The sequence below is a fragment of the Ornithodoros turicata genome, unplaced genomic scaffold (genome assembly GCF_037126465.1).
Source record: "Ornithodoros turicata isolate Travis unplaced genomic scaffold, ASM3712646v1 Chromosome53, whole genome shotgun sequence".
NCBI classification, from domain to species: Eukaryota; Metazoa; Arthropoda; class Arachnida; order Ixodida; family Argasidae; genus Ornithodoros; species Ornithodoros turicata.
This window is the reverse complement of record NW_026999381.1, coordinates 890555-916629: the sequence shown is the minus strand read 5'-3', so window position 1 is coordinate 916629 and position 26075 is coordinate 890555. Positions and strand designations below refer to the sequence as shown.

The 26075-nt window shown below is 44.8% G+C and overlaps 2 protein-coding genes across 4 annotated transcripts in view; both read left to right on the top strand.

Moving 5' to 3' along the window:
- LOC135374326 (uncharacterized) overlaps nucleotides 1-26075 on the top strand; it is an 82879-nt gene that overhangs the window by 37320 nt on the left and 19484 nt on the right. The gene's annotated exons all lie outside the window — the stretch shown is intronic.
- Nucleotides 1262-24911, top strand: LOC135374325 (uncharacterized). 3 transcript variants are annotated; one of them, XM_064607304.1, is made up of 12 exons: nucleotides 1262-1344; nucleotides 2853-2990; nucleotides 3109-3199; nucleotides 3976-4077; nucleotides 5175-5312; nucleotides 5740-5841; nucleotides 8577-8714; nucleotides 9259-9360; nucleotides 10237-10374; nucleotides 11639-11740; nucleotides 15260-15397; nucleotides 18231-24911. In XM_064607304.1, exons 4-12 carry the CDS (start codon nucleotides 3981-3983, stop codon nucleotides 24008-24010), a joined length of 6735 nt encoding a protein of 2244 aa, XP_064463374.1. In that variant the 5' UTR covers nucleotides 1262-1344; nucleotides 2853-2990; nucleotides 3109-3199; nucleotides 3976-3980; the 3' UTR covers nucleotides 24011-24911. The 3 variants fall into 3 exon arrangements, with proteins under 3 accessions (XP_064463374.1, XP_064463373.1, XP_064463372.1); XM_064607303.1 differs by having other exon boundaries at nucleotides 3106-3199; XM_064607302.1 differs by having other exon boundaries at nucleotides 1295-1349; nucleotides 2853-3199.

The following is a 26075-nucleotide window of genomic DNA, read 5'->3' as shown; positions in this document are numbered from 1 at the left end:
ATGCTCCTATGTACTCTGATGTAATATCAATTAAACAGTTGGAAAATACAACAGGTAAGCTTACGCTTGTCCCATCCTACAGTTGGCAATACGAGTTCCTCGCCGCCGTACACTCTTAAAAATGAACTTCACTGCATAGCACGCCCCTAGCCAACCATCATCTCAAATGATATCGTTATCTGCCCTGATTTGTTGAAAACGGGGGGCGCACGCCTTTTCTGTGACACTTATGCTGTTCGTAATTGTCACAAAAAAGGCGTCCGCCCCCTGTTTTCAACAAATCAGGGCAGATAACGACATCATTTGAGATGATGGTTGGATAGGAGCGTGCTATGCGGTAAAGTTCATTTTTAAGAGTGTATGTCTGCCACCTACAGTCATTCGGGTCGCCATAACTCGCAACACGTCAGGGCTGGTTGAGTTGAATGGGTCAGGAGGTCACAGCTGTATCTCACGCGTGATCGGGGCGGTTTAGCCGTGCCGGCTATCACGGAGCGCTCTCTAGCACTGCAGATCCGGGCTCTCTTTGAGGCGCTTCACAATCCCGATCATCCAGTGTGACCACACACCCCTCCCTTGACTCCGCCCCCTCTCCCGGCCCCGCTTCCCCTTGGGTGCCGCGCGCCTTCACGCCCGAGCCCCGGACCGGTAATCCAGAAGATGTAAGTTCGGGTCCTACAGCTGGCTAACCTTTTCAGTGACTTTCTTCGTTTACTCCACTCTTAGAAATGAACTTCACCACATAGCACGCTCCTAGCCAACCATCACCGCGAATGACAACGTTCTCGTCATAGATTTGTTGAAAACGGGAGGAGGAGCATAGTTTGTGCCGGCCTCTCCTGTGGTTTTAAACAAATCAGGGTCGAGAACGTTGTCATTCGGGATTATGGTTGGCTAGGAGCGTGCTATGTGGTGAAGTTCATTTCTACGAGTGTAGGGTACTTGCTCCGAAGCAACCATACGCGATGACGTCATCTCTGCTCTTGCAACCAATGCACAAAGTATGAATGTGAGTTCACTACATGCCATACAACATTTACTTAAATGTTATCGTATATAGTAAACTATTCGTACTTCTATACTATACTACCCTACCAGTTAAGCGACGATTTATGATTTACGTGCTTCTTGCACTTAGTGGTGTAACTCTATTCCTTCAGTGTTACTCTAAACCCACATTCCCACACCAGGAGGTGACACTCGCACGACAAAGGCGCGGTGAAAGATAACGCCTTATCTGCCTTCCACATAAGCAGGTTTCCCATATGCGTCGCTTCAGACTTCGCCCGGTGACCGATGGATCTCCATCTCTTCAACTGAACATCACTGCAAGTCTAAAGTGAGGTGAGGTCCCCAATACGTATATTTTTCACTATTATTTATGCTGCGTTGTAGCGATTCACTGTGTGGTTGCGATTATTTTTACTGTTCTCACTGTGTTGGTAAATTGTTTTTTATTAACTGTATAGCGTATTTTTAGAAGCGGGATTTTCTTGCGTCTGTCTTTGCTTATCCTGCTACTCCTCTGCGACTCATTATCTATTAATCTGTATCGTCACAGTAAATAACGTACGCTGCATCCGGAAAGGTGGTTCGTTAAATTACCCAAGCATCACCGAAGCGCGCCCTTCCTTCTCCTTCGATTAATATAAAGCGTCACTCTCATGGATGGTCGCTCAGAATTCCCACCCATTTTTTTCCTTTTTTCGTTTTCTTTCCTCTTTTTCGTTTCTTTCTTTTTTTCTTTTCTTTCCTTTTTTTCGTTTTCTCTCTATTTTTTCGTTTTCTTTTCTCTATTTCGTTTTCTCCCTTTTTTTCGCTTTCTTTCTTTCGTTTTTTTTCGTTTTCTTTCTTGCCGCCTTCTTTCCTTTTTTCGTTTTCTTCGTATCTTTTCGTCCCCTTTCCTTTTCCGTTCCTCTTTACGAAAGGAATAGCAAGTCGGCCTTTGCCTGACTAACCTTTCCTTGTTTTTTTTTTCTCAATAAACATATCCCCCCCCACCTATTTGTGCCGTCTGCTTTTTTTTTTTTTCCTTTCTCGGTGGTTGTGCTGCGGTTAATTGGAACGCTCGTCATTAATGCTACCATCCCTAAATAACTGCGTACTTCGCCCATCATTGTCACCTTGTCGTCTCAACACGATTTGTTGCATCCGCAGTGGGAAACAATCTCACTTGCCATCCCTTCCCGTGTCTGGTGGTGTCTTTCTGAACAATTGCTGGCGACTTTTGCTCATAGTTTGTTATATAAAGTGTAAATTTAATGATGTCCTCGCTAGGAAAGGTCACCTTGGGTGGTCCGCAGGCAGAAAAACAACTGATAAGACGATAAGAACCCATGAAGGCATCACGTGAAGTACCCTCTCGAGCCCTAGGAAAGAGATAATTATCTCTTTCCTAGTCACCGTGATGTGACTAGCTCACATAGGGCACATAGACGTTGTAATATATAATCTTTTCCCCTTCTAGCTTAATTGATACATATTATAATACACATTTTTATATTTGTGCAGTTTGAAACCTATAGCTCCCATTGATGGTCCTCTATTCGACAGAAAATAAATTTTTTTGTTACGTAAAACCGGTGGGGCCCTGCTGTAGGTGAAACTAACCCTGAATGACATTACTGACATGCCATTTAAAAGTCAGACTACGGACACTTTATGAATACGTTGTGGAGGCGATCTTCAACACAACGCAGTGACGAGCATGAATTTATGAACGCCAATCGTTGTTAGAAAGCATGCAGCGAGCCCTGTATGGAATGTGAGACAACACAGTTTACACCACACTTGTGACCACACCATGCAAGATCACCATGAGAATGTCTCGTAAGTCACATCGCACATTGCAGGTGGGCCATGGGTCCGGCGTGGGAACATCGACGACGATCGTAACTGAAGTGTTCGGCGGAGCCAGGGCACGATGAGCGAAGGGTACAAAGACTGACACGTGATCTACCTGGTGCTTGAAAGAAGTACTGAAGAAAAAGGTTTGTAAGACTCGAATACTATTATACGCTCCATTGTGTGGTATTGCATTCAGCCAGATAACATAGTTGACGGGGACCATAGCCCGCATTGCCTTGACGTTTTCTTTTACCGTAGCAGGTATTCGATCAACCACCCGTCAACACGTGCCATCACAGCGAGGGCTCCCAGGGAGGTCACCTTCTTGCACACGGTTGTAACGCGCAATAAGGTAAGTCCCGTCAGAGTATCCCACTTACCAGAAACGATCGATTCGCAAACAAACGCATTTGCTGGAATGTGTTCCGTATAATTTCAGGCTAGATAAACATTTTGAACGTAGAACAGATTCCTTAAAGGGACTTTCTAGACTCCACATGTGAAGTAAATAGGCCTCATCAGATGATCGTCATTCATGTAGTAGTTTTCTTTATTTTTTAGGAACCCAAGCGGAAAATATTTTACTCGTTGCATATGTTACTCGCAAATCGTTTATTTCAAGTTTCTTCGGTTATGTGACTGGTTGTTCGACATTATATTCTGAATGTGAACAGATGTTCGAATATGTTTATTCGCGTCATCTTCTGCAAGCAACCGTTTCGATCCCTGCCATCTGGGAAGTGAGAGCTTCGGCCACGCTGATTGGTTTTCGCAAACTCGTGACCTTACCGGAAGTAGATGCGAACACTTCTTCGAAGGTGTCTTCAGTGATGTCATGGCTGGTTTAGTTGCGGTATTCTCAGTGCGAATTTTCCACGCGCAATTACTTTTAATTTCATTTTGTTATTATTTTTTTACGATATGATTGAAAGAGATACGTAACAAACGTAAATATACAGTGTAACACACTAGTGGGTATAGGCTGTATACAGACTCGTTTGCTTCTATAGATTAACTGCAGACGGCTTCATCATTTGCAATGCTCATCTTACCTCAGATATGCGATCTTTTGAATCGCTATGTTTCCCGTGTGTGAACCACACTCTGAAAAACCTTCCTACTTTGCAGAGACGATGACGACTGTTACGACAAATAAATCAGAGCTGGAGCTTCACAAACTCCTTGAACGAGCAGTCCTTCTCTCCTACTACGACAAATTCATCGAGATAGGTGAGCCAAAACGGAACTTCATATCACCGGGCATGTCAATCAGGGACGTGACACTTTCGTCGTCAACCACGCAGCACCAGCAGGTCGGGAGTGACCGCTGCCGAGGTCATGGGTTCGAAACCCTGTACCATGCGAGCAGGAGTCGGTCACGTCCTCCTCTGAGACTGTAGCCAAATACGCTGTCCCGTGCGATGAGGTTTAGCGAAGGTTGAGTAACTCTCAGTATAGGATGAATGATAAGGTACTTCTTGACCAGAGTTCCCTTTCGAGGCAAACCCCGAAGTTACTAGAACGCCTATTTCCTTTCTACGACCGCGAAGACGCAAAAGTTCGCAGTACAAAACATCGCGTGCCAAGGTTGTCAACACTGAGGGATGTGTTGATATTGACGTAATTCGTTTGCAGAAATATGTTGCAAAGACAAGTTTCACCTTGGAACCGAAGACCAGCTTAAATGGGTTGTCGGGTCCTGAAGCGCGTGCATAAGATCGATGGTGTAATTTTCTGCACCACTTTATAGCCTCATTGGTGAAGTTTCCCTCCCGAAAACAGCTTACATATTAAATAAACGGGATTTAAAAACTCGCACACCCTCAGAAGTCCCGAAAAAAATCTCCCCAGATATAAATAGCGTTGATCCCGTAACATTTGGGGAAATATATTTTTCGTACGATTTTTTTTTCATGTTAGATGAAACACCCTACAACAGAAGCCTCAAGTCCTGAGAACAAGTACTTTATATTACTAAGAGCAGCTACTTTGCAGGACGCTTTGCATATTCTCAATTTCAACCATGTTCGCCTCATGATGTAAAAAATAGGGATTAGAGGAAAATGTGTTGGAATATAGATAATTACCTCAATACTATGCGCGTTGGAGTACGGTTCCACATATCAGTGCATTGACAAAACGCAAGGCGACTGTTCCGTCTGCAAAAACAAAAAAAAAAGAAAAAAAATACGGGTCCAGATAAATAATCTTTCATATCGAAGACGAAGGCTGCAAAACAATGACACTGGTACCTCTACAACGCATGGAGTCACGTGTCTTGATAAGGCATCTGTCCACCCTAACCTCACTTACGGATTTGCCCTTAGGCGGGGACAATGTGCAGCAGCTTCGTGACTCCAGTGATCAAGATATCGAGGAGTTGATCAACATGGTAGATATGGCCAGAAAGCCACCTCATGTCAAGAGGTTCAAGAAAGTACTGGCAGAGTGGAAACCAGACACAGGTAAATGGAAAACCAAATTGGGAGAAGGGGCTGGATCTTATGTACCACGTGCTGGCGTGCGTGCGCGATACATATAATGGCCGTACAAAAAGCCGGCGTTTCGTTGAACTTGGCCTCAATGTCGGCCTCTCAAGCAGATCAGTTAAAGAGCTGTTTTCTGCAATTTCCGTAAGTCTTTCTAATGATTCTAATTGTGTGCACGAATCTCCTATATGGAAGCAACGATCGCGTAGGCCATTGTGGGAACGCCTGGCTCTCCGTATATGCATAACTTGGCAGAAGTGTAGGATAGTTAGATAGAATTGCAAGCGGCTGCATTCCTCTCTAAAGAGCTTACTCAACCGACAGTTACGTTACCGCCACATTGGCCCTTCAGTCGTTTCCGACAATGAAAAAGTGCGTCTGAATCTAAGAATAAAAACGACAGTTGCAGCAACGTCCACTCCAGCGGATGGAGCAGAAGGGGAGCTTCACAACCTACTTGGAGGAGCGGATCTTCTCTCCTACCACGACAAGTTCATGGAGATAGGTGAGTCAGGATAGGCCGTGTCGATGCGTACACGGATTACTAACGGAAGCTAGTCGTGCGTGTACGTGTGCGGACAAGGGACGGTGGCCGCATGATTCAGAGCGTACCCGCGACCAATTAAGAGTTAATTTGGAGAAGAGAAAGATACGGAATAAATTTATGAAAAAACAAATCCGCTTATCACGCAATACGTATTTTGACTCCCACCTGGTTCGTAGGAGACGCCGCGCGACATGTCGTCACTGTTAGCGTTCCGTCTGGTGTAATAATGGCGACACAGAACACGATTGTCACGTTCTCACTGTAAAGGCCGACTTGCATTCTGAATAGTGACTCCTGGTGGACAGCTTGACAGACGAAGCAGGATTTCGAGCGACGTCAAATGTCGCTCGATTGCTTTTCTAAAGGGACGCTAAAATTCAAAAAGGAGTTGCTCTCATATGAAAGTCAGCGTTTGAATTGGTGTAATGCAAACACAGTGCGCATAGCGCTACCGCTACAGGAGAGGGCCACCAAATTGGAGTACCGACGAAATAAGCAACGCAGTTAAGATGTTTAATTGAGAAAGGAAGATTTCCGTTTATGGAAGGAACCATAAAGGTCGTCCTACTTACAGAACACCACGATGGTCGCAACGGTTACTTCCCTCTAGTTTTGAAAGCCGTACGGTTCCACAGATTGGGATGACTGCTTTCGTATACTACTGTCTATACATGTCTATACATGAAGCACGTTATACAGGATGTTTGCTTTAACGTGTTCCTAAATTATCTTTAAAAAAAGTACGAGGATGTCACTAGCTGCATTCGTCTTTGCGGCACTTTTTTCGCCAGGGAAGACTGATTTTGTCGTATTTCAACTGCGACAAATTGAATTTTTAAAATTGATCTGGCTAATTTACCGAGTTAACCCCACGTTTTTCCAACGGAAATGGAATGCGCATGTTCGATTTACCACGAAACATCACTGAAGGCGTCCAGCACCACAGCGGGAACACATGAAAAAAAGAAAGAAAAAAGACATGCAAAAAGGCGCCGTTTTGGGACTCCCAAGTCGCTGGGCGCGAGTAGTTCAGCGCTATGTGGGCCGTCGTTGCTCCGCCCCCTTCACAGTCACTCGCCGCACAAAATTTGGTGCGTCACGCCTTCAGCTTCCCCTGACGCTTCCTGTCGTTCCACGCATATCTCTTCTTGCCGAGTCCCAAAACGGTGCTTTTTGCATTTTTTTTAATGTGTTCCCGCTGTGGTGCTGGATGCCTCAGCTATGTTTCGGGGTAAATCGAACATGCGCTTTCCATTTGCATTGGAAAAACGTGAGGTTGACTCGGCAGATTTGCGAGATCAACTTTAAAAACTCAGTTTAATGCTGTTGAAATTTGACTGGTGAAAAAAACTAAAAAAAAAGCTGGTGTCTTCCTCGTGAAAAAAGTGCCGCAAAGACCAATGCAATAAGCTGCATCCTTGTACAATGTCTAGATTTTTTTAAACATAATTCATAGACACTTTATAGGAAACATCCCGTATATTTGCAGTCTCCCTGCCTCAACCTGACCCCATTGATGCCAGATTAAGTATTCATAGCGGATTTTGGGCCCTGTTTGTCTTCCTGTTCTTGGAGAGTTGGGATGACTACAGGTGTTTTGTTGACACTCTCAAATGATGTTATTCTTTTTTTTTTCGGAGACTGCCACGTTTCAGTTGTTGATCTTCTATGTAAAGGCCCCGACAAATATTTACGGAACACGCAGCAGGTGCATTTTCTCCTGTGCGCGACAGCCAACCAGCGAGCGGAAACTGGCCCGTTTATTCTTTCAGAGATGTGAGGGAGTTCCCTGGTAGCAACACGCACTGTGTTTTTTGTTTTTTGTTATGGCTTTGTGAGAGTTTTGTTATGGCTTGAATGTGCTCGAACCAGGTGGAGATCTGGGGGGGGGGGAGGCGTTCAGACCTGCCCTCAATTCCAGACTTGAACATAGTGTTAATGGGCCCATATCCCCAAGCAGCACAATGTACTGAAAGTCGGGTGCAATAGGGGTGGACGGGTAGGTGGAAGGCCTTGAACAGGCTTGTGAAACTAAAGAACATTGATGAAACACATACCGGCCACCCCTATTGCACTCGACTTTCAGTACATTGTGCTGCTTGGGTCAGCCTGCACGTGGCACTTGTCCATAGGGACCCCCCTCCCTTTGGGAAATTCCTAGATCCGCCCCTGCTCGAAACATGGTTTGAATTGGTGTCGCTGCCGTCTCACTCCTCTCCCCCTCTGAACGAGTGAACAATCCCAATTCCGCTTGCCGCTAGGGTGTCGCACCGAGGTGGAAATATACCGATGGCGTTTTCCGTAAACTTTTGCGGGGCCTGTACTTCTACTCTCGCGACTAAGAACGCCGTAAGCGGCACCGAAGGCCAAGCATCGCTGACGCTGGCCAAGGAACCGTCGAGAAATCCCCGTGTGCAGGTGGGCTGAGCGGTTTTCTGACAGGCTGACGTCACCACCGCGGAACTCTGTGTCTTTCCGTCGAGAAAACGTTGTACGCGGGTCACATTTTGTAGCGCGGTCACCGCCATGTATCGCAGTCGGCGCTATTCTCCCGGATATTTCTAGGGTTCACTCATCATTCAACGTCTACTATCCACCCGTAGCCGCCCTTTCAGTTTGTTTTAGTGTACCTTCTATAATGCATGGAGTCACGTGTCTTGGAACCTTAACCTCCGTTTTGGAATTGTCTTTAGGCGGGGACAATGTTCAGCAGCTTCGTGACTCCGTGGGGAACGATTTCCAGGAAGTGATTGACCTCGTTGATATGGCCAGAAAGCCATATCACGTCAAGAGACTAAGGAAAGCACTGGGCCAGTGGACAGGACAGTCAGGTAAATGAAGAACCAAACGGGGAGAAAGGACTCCATCTTCCTGTATACCGTATTGGCGTCCAGTATACAGGTGTATAATGGCACACTGAATGCCACGAAGGTATTCTTTGTTGGTTCAGAAATCCAGCATTAGAAGCCAAGCAGTTGACGACCTTTTTTCTGCCATCTAGCAATATACCTAATCGATCTAAGATCTAATTGCATGGAAGAACATTTCAACTTGAAGCAGATGATCACATAGGTCATTTGGGGGTACCGGAATTCCGCATGCATGGTTGCATAGAACTGTAGAATTGAGAGATAGAGGTACCGACAACGTACCCACAACTGACTCGATTCTCACACGCGCTGTCGCCCCATCAATCACTCTGTAGTCTTATCTCTGAGCATCTTTAAATGAAGATAGTGACAGGAGTTTCACGTTATCTTACAATGAAGAAGATTTCAACTATGACTTTGTGTGGATGTCGGTCGATTATTGCGAACCAGTCGTGAACCTGTCGAACCATTGAATCAGTGTGCAACAGTCGACATTGCTTTACAGTCAAGGTAACATCCACTGCGGCCGAAGAATCAGAAGGGGAACTTCACGAATTACTCCGACGAGCGGATCTTCTCTCCTACCACGACAAGTTCATGGAACAAGGTGAGTTAAAAAGTGTGTCTTTGTGTATCGAATACTAGCGGGATCCAGGCAGGTTGTTGCATTTGCAAAGGCGTGTGTATCTGTGGGGCCGGTGGTGGTGAAAGCCGAAATATGAGATAGAGGAGAGTGTTAAGATAGAGAGAGTTAAGCCGTCATCTACCGCTGTCCCGAATGCTAGGTCTTCTTCCTGCGCTGAAGAAGCGCTAAATTTCAGCTCGTAGACCTGTGTGAGCGCGCCACAAAAATTCTTCGCTTCGCTAATTGGCAGAGGGCGCGGCATGGTGGGTGGACGCCCCCAGCCAAAACGGGCCCTCGGGGTGTTTTTCATATACGTACTTTTACCATATAGCCGTGTGGATGCAACTAAACATTAAAAAGGCTATCTCTCTATACAGTTACAATTATTATTACGAATAAATCTCCTTTGACAGATTGATAATTTCGGCATGCTCAGCTAAGACTGAAGATGTTAGAATGATGGGATGGTTGTGTTGAAGCTCTAAAATTGAAAGCTCTAAAGTTGAAGTTCCAGTGGAAGGGAACACGAAAAGAAATCTTTAGTCCTGTCGCATTTTGTGCTCTTTGCTTAGCCTTTCTTGCCATGAAGAAGTAATTTGAGAATGCTTATTTTAGAATGGGTCTAAATGTTTTCCACATCTCGTGAAGAGAAAGAATGAAAAAAGACTGCAAATAGGGTCTTTGTGATTGCAGAGGTTAACGAGCCCTATAGTATAGGTCATCATAAAACTATTTAATGCGAGACAAAGGCAAAAATTCGTATTCCAGGTCTGGTAGGGCCTTCTACAATAGGGATGTGTCTAATGTGTCCGAGGACACTTTACGGATGTTTAACCGCGGTATTGGATTTGTTCTCAGGCAAAGACAATGTGCAGCAGCTTTGTGACTCAACCGACGAAGACTTCCAGACACTCACCGAGCACGTAGGAATGGCCAGAAAGCCCCTTCACTTGAAAAGATTGAAGAACGCACTCAAACAGTGGTCAGGCCATTCAGGTAATTGGAGAAATCCCTGGTTCTAGTAAAACGACTCACTTTTCGTGTACATGCTCCTCGCACTCCACGGTAGTATTCATACACGACGGTCCCTATTGGCCAAGGGGAAATCGGTTGTATACGTGCGGTGTTTTTTGATTCCCAGGTCATAGGCTGAGTATATACATAGTAGCAAGGTGTTACGTGGCACTGTAAATCAGTTGTATTTTGCTTTACGTTTCCCTTACTTCAATCTCCGCCTGTTATGCTTCTAATTATTCCAGTCGTTCTCACGAACAATCTGCGATCCACAAAAGATGTTACGGCCCCTTCGGAGCACGTACAGGTTGAGGTTATTAAAGGCATGTGCCTTAACAGCGATCTCCCTCGTCAGGGACGCACCAAGGGTATGTCATGGCAGTTTCTAGATGCGCGTGTCTTATCGCTGCTAGCGGTAGGGTCGCTCGCGAGATGCAATACAGCCTCAAGAAACTCGAAAGAAGCAATAAGATACCTCTGAACTTATGCGCGTATTGCTTTGGGGTTAATATGAGTAGGGGGCCCAGGGGATAGCGCCTGGATGAACGGCAAAGGGTGTTGAGAGCCGATCACGTAGAGAGGTACCAAGGGTGTTGCAGTCCTGTGTCTCAAACCTATACGCACGACTCCCTTGTCAGGTGGGCTCCAGTTACATCAGTCATTGTGTCATTTTATGACCGAGTGTTTCTCTGGAGCTTGCAAAAGAAATTCAGTGAAGGTAATAAAGTAAGTGAAACGGTGGCCCCAGATGTTTCCTCATCCATTTCTCAAGTCAGAGGAACACAGAAATCCTCAGTCCCTCCTATGGTTTTATTATCTTGTCAATGAACAGCGTGATGGCCGTAGGTTGCTATAGGCCTGGTTCCTTTAAGGACGTGGACGTCAGCCGCGAGAGATATGCATGATGGCTCACAAACCCTATTGACTGACATGTCTCCCGCATTTCAGAGCCAGCTGCGTTTCGAGATTCGCACAAACGATGTAATACGCGTCTATTGCCCTTTGTTGTGAAACTCGGTACACAGGTCCTCATCGTATCGGAGAACCTTCGCTGAAATATGAACCGCGTAACAGGGGGTCAAGTGTTACATCCCCTTCTAATTATGTTCTTCCTCTTCCCGATCCAGTATAGCGTACGTATTCCTTTATGCTAGCAAGTCGATTTTATCTTATCTTAGCTGAAAATTTAAAATCTCACTACTCGGACATATGTGCCTGTACCGCCTACATTGAACTTCCTTTGCAGCCGTAATGACGTCCATTCCTTCAAACGAGTCGGAGCGTGAAGTTCACGAACTGCTTCAGCGAGCGGATCTCCTCGCCTACTACGACAAGTTCATCGAGAAAGGTGAGCCAGAATGCGTCTTCGCGTCACCAAATATAGCGAGCTCACTGGTACCTCGATTGTTTTTTTAACGATCAGGATCAATATTTTTCGACATGCTCGCTGAACGATTCGCTTTTTCCGAAGTCAGCCTCGGTAGATCAGTGGTATATTGCGTCCACATGCCTCGGATTTGAAATGGCGCGAACGTTTATACGAGGCCTGTATGCCTTGTTACATCTCAGAGTTATTTGAATAATGTTCGACTTTTTGGAAAGACGATTGGGCAAAACGAGCCAAAGGGAAGTCAACTGTGAGCGGCATATACGTTTACGGTGTCAATGGGTATACGTCTAAGGTGCATAGAGAGTAAAGAACACTACAGTGGTACGTTGATAAAAAGAGAGAGACACACACCCCTGACGACAACCCTGAGACCGTAGAAGCAAAAAGGGAGGCCTGTTTAAGCTGAGTGGAGACCCCTGTATCTGTTCATCTCTCGTCGTCTCCTATAGTCTCGCGACAGAGGGAGATATCTTCGTTAAAGTAGAGGTATCTAAATGTCAAATCTCTAACGATGTATAAGTGGTATTACAAGAACACGTCATTCATCTAGCTACCCAGTGTAAAGAACATGTTTGAAAAGGAACTCCAACCCTGTATACCTGTATAAGCTTAAGATAACCACATATTCTGTTCCTGTTCGTGAAATAGCTAGTAATTGAATCCATTAGGGTGCCGTACAACCGTGATATGATCCATGCAAAGAGAGATGGGCTGACCTCTGAAGACACGCGTTCAACTGGGATTCTTTACGACCTGAGTTGGACTATCAATTGATGGTTGTTCGTATTTAAAGTCCATAGGAGAGGAAGACGATCAAGTAACTTGGAATCAAATTCGTGGCGTACTTGGTGAGGCTCGAACCGTAAACTCGTGTTCATTAGGAGAAAACGCTTTGTAACCACGTGGACCCCTCGGGTGGTTGAAATTTTTGTCAGCAATTTTAACCGTATAAATTACAGCTGAACTGGCGAGCTGGAGCTTGCCCTTGCAGAGCTCTAGCACAAGTGTCATCAATTCGAAACTACCGCGAAATACAAAATATGAATCGGACAAATTCCTCTGCTCGATGATGGGACAGTCTCTCGAGATTGTCTCAATTCCCTCGGACGTGGTGCGTTGGTTAGGATCGTCGCAGTACACAAAGCAGGTTCCTAGCCAGCCTCCGTCCAATTACAATCCAATTTCAATCACGAGCTTGTCTCCCCAGTTGGTGGAGCGTGTGATTTTTAAAAATCACAAAGTCACAAATTTTGTCGAAAACAATGGCTTTTTCTATTGTTATGGGTACGGTTTTAAAAGATGATATACCTGCCAGACGCAACTGTCCCCAATCTTGTACGATAATCTCTCACTCGACGTTGCTCGCTAAGCGGCTGCAGTGTCCCTAGATTTTGCTAAGGCACTTGACACGGTATCACACACTGGTCTCTTCGATGAACGAGCCTCAATATCCAACACTGCAGTTCTAACCTGGACTGAAATTTTCTTCGACAGTCGGAGACAGTGTGTCACACAGTGAACACTTCGTCGCACTTTGCCCACGTGTTCTTCGGTATTCGCCAGGGATCAGTCACAGCGCAGCTCTTTTTCTCATAGATTGAGAAGTTACCTGTCAAAAAGAGCTCGTTACAAGTTAAGTTACCGTATGCAAAATGTAACTAAGTTAATTCTTCAGTTCTTCAGTCTGAAATGTAACTCGCAGTTAGTAAGTTACTTAAAAAAAAGAACGAGTTACTTGTCAAGTTACTTCGGAAACAAAACAGCATTACGCAGGTGCAGCGCGCGCGAGCAGTTGAGTTAGAACTTGAGTTGCCTGTGGAGGGGTGCAACACGCTTAGTTCGTTTTCGTTTATGTCCAACAATAGAGCTCTCCCTGTTTGTAAAGAAACGACGTCATTGTGTTGGACAGCGCTAAAAACTTGGTAGAACTGAACTGCTCGCGAAGCTAGACGTGAACAAGGTTGCCTTCGAAAGCCACGGTCTTGGGGGGGGATTACGATATGGTCCCTTAAAGGGATGCGACCCTCAGTCCTGCTTTTCTTTCAGTGGGACGTAGCGAGCAAGTGCACGTTCGTGGAACACGGGCCTCTCCTTCCGATTTGTTTCGGTTTCTAATCAGTCTGTCTACCAATGTCATGATGACGTTTCTCTGGTAGAGGTCCATTGAACGCGCATCTTCCTCCCTGTGGGCGCACAATGGTTCAGCTTCATTTCAATGGCCGTCGTTCCTACTTCCTGAATAAGACACTGCATTGATTGAATATCACATTTTATGGCAAAAAATGCCATGAAGGCTCCGGAGAGAAAGCAAGAAAATATGTGGACGTGAGTGAAAAGCGAGTTAAATGTAACTTGGAAGTTAACTTACTTTGGCAAAGTTACCTGAAAAAGGATCGAGTTCCTCTGAAAGTTACTATGGCGCAAAAGTACCGAGTTAAGTTAGAAGTTACCAAAAAAAGGAACTTCGTTACAGTAACGAGTTACCTCGAACTCTGCAGTTTTTCTCGATATTTCTCAAGGACCTGCCACCCGACCTAACCTCACAGGTCCGTTTGTTTCCCGACGACGGCGTCTTTTATTGCATGATTTGTTACGCGTTCGATTCACAGGATTTGCAGTCCGACTTGGGTAATATTTCAGCTTTGTGTCCGACTCGGCACCGAAGCGGCACATTGTCAGGTACAGCGGTCGCCGGGCAGACCAAGGTTGTTTGCCTTCATGAGCGGCTCTGTGAAATGAAGTCCCGCAAGGATAAGACATCTGCCGGTCACCCCTATCGGTTCTTCTTAAATCAGTACAGCAATAACAGTAGTGTCTTCGCTGTAGAAGCCCATCTGCCCCTTCCTATACCTGAGCTCTGCGAACAAAGAGGTCTCTTCCGTCGCATTTTTTATAACAGTCACTCGAGCACAGACATGCATTTCTTCGAGGCTGGACTATTCCCTCGAGGTTCATTGCAGGCAGGCAAGGTTCACAAGCAGGCTTTTCTGTGCCGTGACATTGTCTGTTTCACCTAGTGCTTTGTGTTCGTTTGGCGCGTCTCTACCTGACCACCTTAAAGTGTTTTGTACTGGCGTGGTGCTGCGGTATTGTTAAGTTTGTATATGCCCACTACGTGTTCTATTTAGCATAACAGTTGTTCTATTGTTTGAGTCAGTGATTTGCGTTAATTAACCTATAGTGCCTTAATTTGTATAGTTGACTGTATTGACTATTCATATTGCCTAGGTCGCACCGTTGATTTGTCTGGTTTCAAACTTCTAGAAGTCTGTGCGTAGCCAGTGCCACATCCGTTACGCAATGCCCCTAAGCCGGCCTCTAACTAATGACCAATAAGTAAATAAATCAAAACGACAATTTCTCTCGCTTGTAGAGCAGCGCTTTGCGTGGTCTACAGCGCATTTAGTAAATCGTCTTCATGAGACTTGGAACGTGTTTAACTTAAGTGTTGAACTTAAGTGTTGAACTTGACCCTAGGCTTAGACAATGTGCAGCAGCTTTCTGACTCGACGGAAGAAGAGTTCCAGGAGTTCATGGATCTTGTTGGCATGGCCGAATTCCCTTTTCACGTGATGAGGTTGAAGGACGAACTGGAACAGTGCACAGGGCATCCAGGTGAGCTACGCACCATTGAACTGAGGCACAGCACTCGGTCCTCGTGTACTCCACCTTGTCATTCCTGCGCGGAACATAATGACTCGGAGAACGTCGATACATTTTTCTTCCTTGATTCAGAATTTACACGCTTACCAACTATTTTTTTGAATCTCCGCAATGCACCTACTGTCCTACTGACTAACGACGCAGGCTGAACGAACGAATAACCCTATGGACTCTATGATGGACACACCTATATCCTAATACGCAGTTTAGTTTTTTTTTTTCCAATTTACACGCTTGGTAGTACGTTGTGTGCACAATGCAAACTAACAACGTCTATCGAGGTCTCGCGACCCGTTTAGATACGTAAATCAGCAATCCACTGCTGTCTTTGCACTTATGTACCACATAATACCTATCGTATATTTTTTCTTTCTGTTTTTTTTTTTCATTTAAATGGGCCCTGAAGAGGTTCGTGCTCTCTGTCTCATAGGATACTGGACGCAGTTGTATTCCGTATTGAATGGTTATTATTTTATTACACACACAATGCAATGTAGGGAGTGTAAGATGTGCGCGCTATGTCGCTCAATATGAAGAAAGGATATATCGTGATGACGAAGTGTCCGACCTGCCTGCTTGGAGACCGCCTGTCTCTGTTCTACTCGTTAGCTCCACTCACAGACAATACTATACTGCAATTAGAGAATGCTGCTTCGAATGCGACCTTTGATGTCTTTTCGTTAGCTGGTATTTACCAAATCTTACTCTGCTTATTACGCCGAAATATCTCTATCATCCTTAATAGATGGTTATCGATGTGTCTGTAAAAAATACAGGGTGTTCAAAATTAAGCTTTCATTATCACTCTATAAATAGGCGAACAAAAGAAAACTGGTGCTATTTTCTCTGTTCCTTGAGTAAGAAACAGGTGCTATATAATTAGCAGCACCTGGGGTCGGATTCACAAACGCGATCGTAAGTTACGCTAAGATGCGCTAAGACGTCGTATCCTGCGGCGCGCGTATGACGGCGTCGTAATCGCGATTCACAAAGCTATCGTAGTGGAGAGGGTACCCCCTTTGACGAGGAAGAGAAAGTTGCTCGCTTCCTGTCACGTGCGCCTTGGAGAGAAACAGCCAAAGGGTGCGAGACTATGTTTTCGCTATGGTAACGATGACGAAAATTTGTAATCGCACCAATAAGAGTCGTCCCATTAGAAGAAGACGAAGTTTTTCGCCCCAAATGTTTTGTTACTGCACGTGCTCTCGGTCTTTCGGTAGCCAAGCCATAATGGATGCCATGCAATCACAGGCGAAACGCGTTCGATGACACAGCAAATATATTTCCAGTATGTTCGTCTCAGGGAGGGGGTGGGTGAGGGTGTTTTGTAAGCGGTGTGTGGCACCCAGTTTTGCTGCTTTTATGGCTTCTTTTGCCTTTCTTGCAGACAATTTGGAGGGGTGTTGGGGGTGTCTTAGCGGTGTGTAGGGGATGCTTGAGAAATCCCTGCAACCCTATTTTACGGAGCACAAAGTCGAAGCATTTGTTGAAGGTTACCAAGCAAAAAAGTGCCTCAATGTCACTTCGGCGATGGTCTCGAAGGTACTGTGGCAAAGTACAATGCGTTGGAGCGTATTACGGAGTCTTTATTTGCCGTCTCCAAATCCACCGCTGCCAAATAACGCCGCCATCTTTCTTCGTAAGACTGTTCGGAAGCTCTCGCAGGATTCCGCAGTAAGCTGCGAAGATTTTGCGACGCGCGCCCTTCGTGAATCTACACTTCGTCGTAACTTTCCCGTACGACGGAGCACCGACGGAGATACGACAGATTCCGTCGCATGAGCTCTTTGTGAATCCGACCCCTGTTTCTTACACAAGTAGCGTAAAGTTATTCTTTAAAGTTATCCGGTTTCCTGTCAACGCTGTGTTTGCGTAGCGCTCGTGATAGCTTAATTTTGCAAAAATTTTGCAAAATTATTTAATTATTTAATAATTTGCAAATTTTGCGCAAAAATTTCCATAATTAAATTTACTTTACACGACATTCACACGAGCACGTGGCAAAAACCCAGTAAGAACAAATGCCATTGACCGCATGACTCTAGGGGGTGTAGTTTTTTTTTTATAATTCAATGACACGTTTTCTGGGACACCCTGTATATATAGACAGCGTGCCCCAGCTAAATGCGAACATATTTTTTTATATGTGTCTATTAAAGAAAAACGTAAAGAAAGAAACATTAAAGCTTGCAACTTCACAGCCGCCTGATATACCAACCACTTTCGCATGCGATGGCGCCTTTCCCGTTCTCCTATGTGTCTGCTTCATTCTCGTCGTAACAAAACCAATGCTTCGCGACGGCCGCTGTGACGACCACAAAAATGGTACCCATTGACGTGGCTTAGTTCAGTTCGGAACGCTGTTTTGTACGCAAGCACAGTAGTATAGTTTATTAAAAGCGCAATAGTCAACCCCAAAATAAGTGACACGTTAAGGACCAACTACAAATTCACGTTAAGTATGTATTGATTACCTTAGCATCGTGTCGTTCTATTTCTGGATATATCATCAGTGCACACTGAGATCCCAGTGTTTGTGTTATACTGGGAGCATGCTGAGGGCGACATTTTTCCCCTGGTGGCGTGCGGGAGTATCTGGGCGACAGAGTTTGTCGCGAGAGGCGTTTTAGCTTGCAAAAAACGCTCCATGGGCGTCAGCCTTCAGACAACGTGATGATACAATAAAAGCGAGTGCCGCGATCCGGACGAAATGCCACACGTGATCAGTCTCTTTTACTTCGATGAATATGTGTTTAGGTTACTAATTTCTTTATGAAAATTACAGGAACTGATCCGGTAGCTCAATTTCATCTCCACATGGAAAGGTCGCAACAGTGGAAAGACGTCAGGAAGGAAATGCACGAAGCTATTGCGGCCAAAGATGAGGCTCGTGTTCTAAAGTGCCTGGATGCTGCGCCTGCATTGAAACTGTGGTTGGATCCTGACACAAAAAAGTCAGCTCTTTACAAAGCAGTCGAAGAGAAAGCTTTCCGTATTCATGGTCTCTTAGTCTCGCGCGAATGCGCCCTCAAAGACGACGAAGAATCATCGTGTTACCAAGGTCTCACACGCCTTGAACGAGCTGAAATTCGTCGGCAACAATATTACACCACCAAATACGAGGACTCTTACATCGACTATCTGAAAAGCAAATCGCGGAGCGCCACCGGATGTGATGACTTCGGTGTACGATTGGAGAAGATGTTTAAGCAGCTCTCCAGTGATGAAGTAAACAGGATTATTCTCAAAGTTGTTTCAACAGCACCACACCTGGAAATAGTGTTCGACTCTGTGGCTGAAAACGTTCAGGGGATTACTGGATCCGGCGGGTGTTCCACACGCGGTCTGACCTATCCTGAAGAACAAATGGTTTGTGTTTGCGGCAGCATAGAGAAGCGAGAAGTTTGGGGAACTCTCATTCATGAGTTGTCCCACATGGCGCTGTCCTTAGTTTACAAGAATGAGGGAAAGCCATATAACCGCGGCGACAAGGAGAAGGAACATCATTACCAAGAAATTCTGAACGATGTTAAGGGAAGGAAAAATAATGTGCATTTCCTTATCCAGAAAGCCTTCGACAATAATGAAGAAGAAGAGCTAATTGTACGGATTCCTCACATACTGACCGAATGTGGTTGCGACGAAGGAAATAGGATTCTGGAGCTTCAAGCACCGAAACTACTAAAGTTTTTCAAGGACGCTGTCATGCCAGACATGCAGAGATACATTCTGAATGGAATCCGGTCCATAGATTCAACGGAAATCGAAAAAGAAAACACAAGACTTGGAAAAGCTTTCCACATTGGCCAATTCAAAGTCAATTTCGAGAAGCCGCTGGACCTGAGTGACCTGCAAGATATGCCTCTTCTCGTCCTTGCGGGTCCAGAACTGAGTCTCCTCGAAATAATGGCTCATAACACTGTGCAATCCACGGGGCAGCCATACTTGTTTTTCGAAGCAAACCAAATGGACTCTACGCTGCAGCATGTGTTATTGAACTACAAATGTCGATTGGTGCTTGTAACAGTTTATCCAAACAAAAACGTCCAAGATATTATTGCACTTCTGAGTGAAGTATCCCGTGTGACTGGAACAAACGTCATCTTGGTTGTGAAAAACAGTGACAAAGAGTACTTGTCGAATTTGTACAAATTCTTTGCCGGGAAACATGAAGTTCGCAGTATCGTTGAAGCAGACATCGAAAATGTCACGCGCGACTGCAAAGAAGAATTGTTTAAAAATTCTTCGTTAAGCCTTCAGGGCGGATATGTTTCAAAATTTCCGAATGTAATGCATACTGATGCTTTCTTACGCTGCTTAGACACTTCCGTTTTCCTAAACCTGTGCCAATATAATTCAATTGACCTGGGACTTCGTCTTCCTGAACTTGAAGGTTCTGTCAAGAACTGTTATGTGGAGCGAGTGTTTACAAGGACTGTGCAAATTGACCTGAAAGCGTGCAGACTGGACGATGACAAGAATGAGGCTTTCGCACTTTTGGGGCCTCCCGATGATTGTGCTGCAAAACTTGTACCTTGGGGCTACGAGGCGAAACATCAGGAAAATTTAACGAAGTTTGAAAAATTCGTGGTCCTTCAAGAGTCACGTGATTACGACGCTCTCCTCAACAACGATAAATACAGAGAGAAGGTAGTGCACCTGCTAAGGCTAAACGAATACCGTAATGGACTCTTGTGGACCAAATCAAATGGACGTCTCAGTCACCTTCCAATGACGGGAAGTGACTGTTACACCGAGGACGCTTTGCTGAAAGTGCCCGAGAAGGTCGTTGTCGTCTCTGGAGCACCTGGTATGGGAAAGAGTGTGTTGGCATCTCGGTTGTGTACACAGTTAAAAACTCAAGACGAGAAGCGGTGGGTGCTCTACGTCGACCTTCCTCAGAGAATGGCATCGGTTGAAACTGCATCGCCTAGTCTGAAATATCTGGCGGATCTGTGCCAAGTACAAAAATATGGCCTGGAGTTCGCTCTGTTCGAGGAAAGCTTGGACAATGGAAACCCTTTCAAGGTCGTTGTCATGTTGGATGGCTTCGATGAAGTCAATGAGGAATGTCGAAGGTGTGTGGTGGAACTTGTACAGTTTCTAGCTAAGAGAAAAATTTACAAGGTGTACCTTTTTACTCGCACTGTGTTTAAACGCCATGCACAAGATAGCTTGCACACGGTGTCATACGATCTCGTTCCTTTTTCTGAAGAAAACCAGAATGATTTCCGTACAAGATATAGGGTCCAAGGAGAAACTTCAGCGACCAGGAATTACGCACTTGCGGAAAAATTCCAGCAACTGTACGCGAAATTGAAAGAGAAAAACAAGACAATCCTGGAAACCCCTCTCCTACTTCATATGATGGCTCAGATGGAGAGCGGGGAAATTACGAAGTTGAACGATTACTCTTCGCTGCTTAATATTGCTGACATCTCCGCCGGCCGAAGTATATACACTGTACACATCTACAAGATGTTTGTCGAGTACAAGCACCTTGTGCACCGCAAAGAGAAGGTGAAGGAAGACATCGTCCTACGTGCCACGCGAGGGGAGCACGATGCAGCGCAGTCTTCATTCTACGCAAACTATCGTCTCCTCGCTATGATGTGTATATTTCCTCAGGATGCCTTGGAAATCCTATTGAACGAAGACGAATTAGTGCAGTTAGATCCAGAAGGAAGTTTCATCAAACGCGTTGCAGACAATTCTCTCAAAGAAGGCTTTGTGAATGGAATTAACGATGGAGGAACTCCCGAGTTCGTTCATAAGACTTTCGCCGAATTTTTCGCAGCACACTATCTCCTCGAGAAGGCAAAGATCAGACAAAAACTGAGCTTTAGGAACAAAGTCCTGGAATTGTATGGTATTGTGGACTACGAGGGTGTAATGCTGTTGTTCGATGGACTGGCGTCGGCGTCCTATCCACTTCACTCTGCTGTGATGAACAACGACGCTTCATATTTTGAGCAACCCGGTGTCAAAAGAGTGGATATGTTCGAAGTCGATGAGCTTGAAAGAACTGCATTGCACGTAGGAGCCCTGCATTCTGATGAAGCAACATTGAAGAGGCTTCCAATGGACGATGAACTAATCAAGGATGATTTGTTTCAAATGTCACCATTCGAGTACGTAGGACTCTTTTTCCCATGGGACGCAGAGTGGACGGATGATCCGTGGGAAGAGACTGTGTGGGAAGAATCTCCTATGATATATTTGCCGAATGCGACTATTTGGAACAATTATTTGTCGACTGTGGCTATAAAGAAATATCCGCAGACTGAGACTTCACCTGTGCAAGAGAGACTCGACGTATTATGCGCTCGATGCAGTGAGGAAGCAGTGAAACATTCTACCGAAAATCTGCGCAGGTGTGAAACCTTCGAGCAAAAAAGACTTTTCCTCGAGCGAGCAATATTCACGGCTGTGATACACGACCTACCAGGCATTTTAGACGTGTATCTGAGCTATGTGTCCCCGAAAGAGAGTACCGTAATCCTAGACAGAGACATCACGAACCAATTAGAATCACGCAGGGAACGAAGCTTGAGATGTTCTGCAGAGCCTTCGGTAACTGGAAACCTTGATGCCTTTGCAGACAGTGACTATAGAACTGCCCCTTTTTACGCAAAGTCCGAGGCTGTTTGTAAAATGCTCCTTCCTTACTGCGATATGGGAATTCTTGACAAGGATGGAAACACAATGTTGCACATTAGTGCGAATGAAGGAAATCGGGAGACAACACAGTTTCACCTCGCACATTTATCCGTTAACAAGAGAAATGGACACTTTCAAACTCCTTTGCACTTGGCTGAAGATGCAGAGATTGCGAAGCTACTTCTGCCTCTTTATCCCTCAGTGAATGTTCTCGATTATTATCAACGAACTCCTATGGATAGATGTGCAGAGAGAGATTATTTGGAGACCATGAAGTTGTTACTCCTTCGCACTCGAACATATGACGCACATCACATGAGACTGAACACAATACTTCATGTGGCTTCTGGCTCTCGTTCTCTTAAAGCTGTGACGTTTCTTCTACCTCACACAAATGCGCACATGCTTAACTACAAAGGAGAAACGTGCTTAGACGTTGCTTGGACAATTTGGAAATATCGTTTTAGATTGAAGTCCAACGTTTTGAGGTGTCTCATCCCACACTCGCTCGTGAACTCACCTGAAACGTTCGGCTCATCACCGTTGTACGTCTGGGCGAATGATGGTGTAAGGAAAGTGATTCAAACTCTATGGCCTTATTTGCGACACAGTGACCCTAGGCATGCACAGAGGATCAGCAGAGGATATGTGAATGTGGAACTGAATTGGGATTTCCAAAAAGAAATTTGGTGTCTGAAACTTCTCTTCCTCCACTTAGATGACATCGCTGGTGATCCTTATAGCCGTAAACTGCTACATGATATGGCCAAGAGAAAGCTTTTTTGGATACAAAAAGTAAATTATATTAATTACATGAAGCTGTTACTGCCGCATTTAAATCTCACTGAGCAGGATTATGTAAAATATAACGCACGAAATAATGACATTGTTACCTTATATCGGAGATGGTCGGACATGAATAACACCGATGATCCCCACGTTCACGATGTCAACGCGGAAATGGTCGGCGACGATGGCAATACAAAGTTGCTGATAGAAGCAGAGGAAGGTAATGTGGAAGCTGTGGAACTTCACCTCTCCCCTTCATCCGTGTGCTTTACAGATGAAGAAGAGAGCACTGCATTGCACTTGAGCGCGTGGAAGGGACACACAAATGTGGTGAAGCTTCTTATTCCTTTTCATACATCAGTGGACGTGATCAATGTGCATCGAACGACGCCCATGCATGTGTGCGCCTTTGGAGGACACCTGTATGTTGTAAAGTTATTATTACTCCGCTCTAGAATCAGTTCTCGTGACAATTATGGAATGACGCCTCTTCACTGGGCCTGCATAAGTGATGCCATTGATATCGTGAACTTCCTTCTTCCCCACTCATTCCCTAATATGCGCGACAAGTTTGGTTCCACGTGCTGCGCTCTTTCCGCTGAAAGAAGGAAAATGAATGTTCTGAGATGCCTCATCCCTCACTCTCTTATGAACTGTCCTAATAGAAGAGGCCAATCACCTACGCGAATCTGTGCAAGTTGTTATATTAGAGAAGAGCTGGTGACATTATTGCCATATTCTTGTGATTATGACGCAGCGAGTTTATTGGCTATTCTCCCGCTGTCATCTCGTAGGGGCTATACGAGTATGGAAGATACGCCTTGTCTGAAACTGATGGTACTCCACTCAGATGTCAAGGCAGTAGATGAGTGTTTCCGTGCACCACTCAGCCGCATTCGATGGTATTATGTAGAGAGTGATTCATTCTGGCGTCTAATAGAGCCTGAGATACCACTACTCCTGAACTATATTTCTTTCTTGCTTCCACATACAAATGTTTCTGCTAAGGACGATGAAGGCAAGGAACTATTACATGGAGCCCTCCAAAGTAGCCAAGATCCCGAATTGGTTAGCTTCCTTCAGAAATGGACTCGCTTGAGTGACTTCCATTCATGATGCTGACGATTGTTGGCAACGGTTGTGGTTAAGCACCAAGTGCCACTGAGCTGTCAATGGAAACGAGCTCCGAAGGCGATATGGAAGTTTTAATAGAGATATCAACAGCAGTATACTGAGTCCTTGCCTTCATCCGAGAAAGCACAAATATTCATCCAGTGTCAAAATGAAAGAAAAAAGATCACTTTTCTGATTTTTTGTGATTGTGATTATGACTAACGCGTTTTGTTTCTTCTTGTTCCTTATGTTACAAAGTACCGTTTCGTAGTAGGTTCATAAGGTGATTTGAAAATGTGTAAAAAATGTGTCTATTCCTAATGTGCTAGTTATATGGTTAGCTATGATATGCCACAGTATTAGAATACGGCTGCGTGCGATTATGTTTATATAGTGAATCTCACGTAGACTGGAGATAACTATAATACAGCTGTTATACTTTTTAGAGTGGTAATGGCTTGTCACCAATGTTAGTCGAAAGATGTGTGAAGTTTAATCCATCTAGCAGGGTGATACGTTTTAACACTGGAGATATATGGGTCCGAAGTTTACCGCCCTTTGTGTCAAATGTATATACCCAAATGTCAAATGTAAATGAAATAAATTGTTTTTTGCACATTGGAGAGGCCTTAATTCAAATTATTTTGGAACTCTCGCTCACTTCGCTGCAGAGTTGTGTAAAGTAAATATTGTCGAGCGAAACACATGTGCGATACAGTCGTACTTTTATTACGACCTAATAAATGTAAGGGTTCCAAATTGCTTTTCCAGTTATCGTTACAGATTACGGAACATATTACTTTGAAGTAATCAAGGTTCGTGTAAAGGAACTTCGACTGACTCAAATATGCCTGTTACAAATTGGATTTGTGTACGTGTGATTAAATGATTATATGCAGTTGTCCTTGGAAGTAATCTGTCCACTTAGATGTCATCAAGAGATGCAGATGGGGAGAAAATTCTGTGAACCGGTAAGCAAAGATGAAGGGAAGTGTCCCAGGATGAGAGCCGCCCATATATTTCGAACAGAGACTGCTATTCCTCTTCATCATGAGTGAGAATCAGAATTAGCGGCTCGCACACAGCGCAGGACATGTCCTAGAGCCTCATAGCAGCCACAAGGACACGTGTTTCGAGGGGACGCAAGTTATAGTTATGGCCAAGCTTGTGAAAGCTCAGGATGCGTGCTTTAGTTGTTATTACACTTACTTTTGCGGATTCTAACTACCCGAGCAGCACACAATATTGGTCCAATATTGGCACTGTCTCGGTTTTAATGAGCCTAATGAGGGCCAATCAAGCCAATGAAGAGCAATAAGGTGTTATCCTGGCTCATCCTACTCTCACCACCGTGCTACCCATGGCAGTGTTTCAATACCTACACAGGTAAATATAAGAAAAAAGATGAAAGAGAGAGAAAAAAAATAACACATTGTACTGTGATGCCTTCCCGTTGTCGTGCTGCCATTCAAACCAATTACCGGAGTGGCAGTTACTATAGCTACAGAGCATTCGTATTCTTCATTGGCTCACCATGGGCTTGCAACATTGGACCAATATTGGCAGTTTTTTGGCGTATTACCAGACCTTTGTTGCACGGCCTATATACTGGACCAACGTAACTTATATTGGCTGCCAATTTTGGACCGATATGGGACCATTGATGGCGTGCTGTTTTTAGAGTTATGTTTAGAGTTACCAAATTAAATTTTCGCAGCCATCTTGTGCTCCCACCACATCACTTTCATAGCTGCTTTCATATCGTGCATTCGTGCTGCCCAAACTCGAATACGCATCGGCCATATGGGATCCCCATCAAGAGTACTTAATTCAAGCATTAGTGTCAGTTCAAAATGCGCTTCATTACATCTAACTATTCCAGAGACGCGAGTGTTTCACGTATAAAGAAAAACCTCGACGTTGATCTTCAAGTCAAGACGGTTGATAGCCAGGCGGTGTCTCTTCCATAAAATGTATCACAACACAAACGCTGGCGATCGTCTCCTAGTCCCTGCTAACTAGATTTCTAAAAGCGATAAAACTCCAGTGCAGAGGACACACACAGACA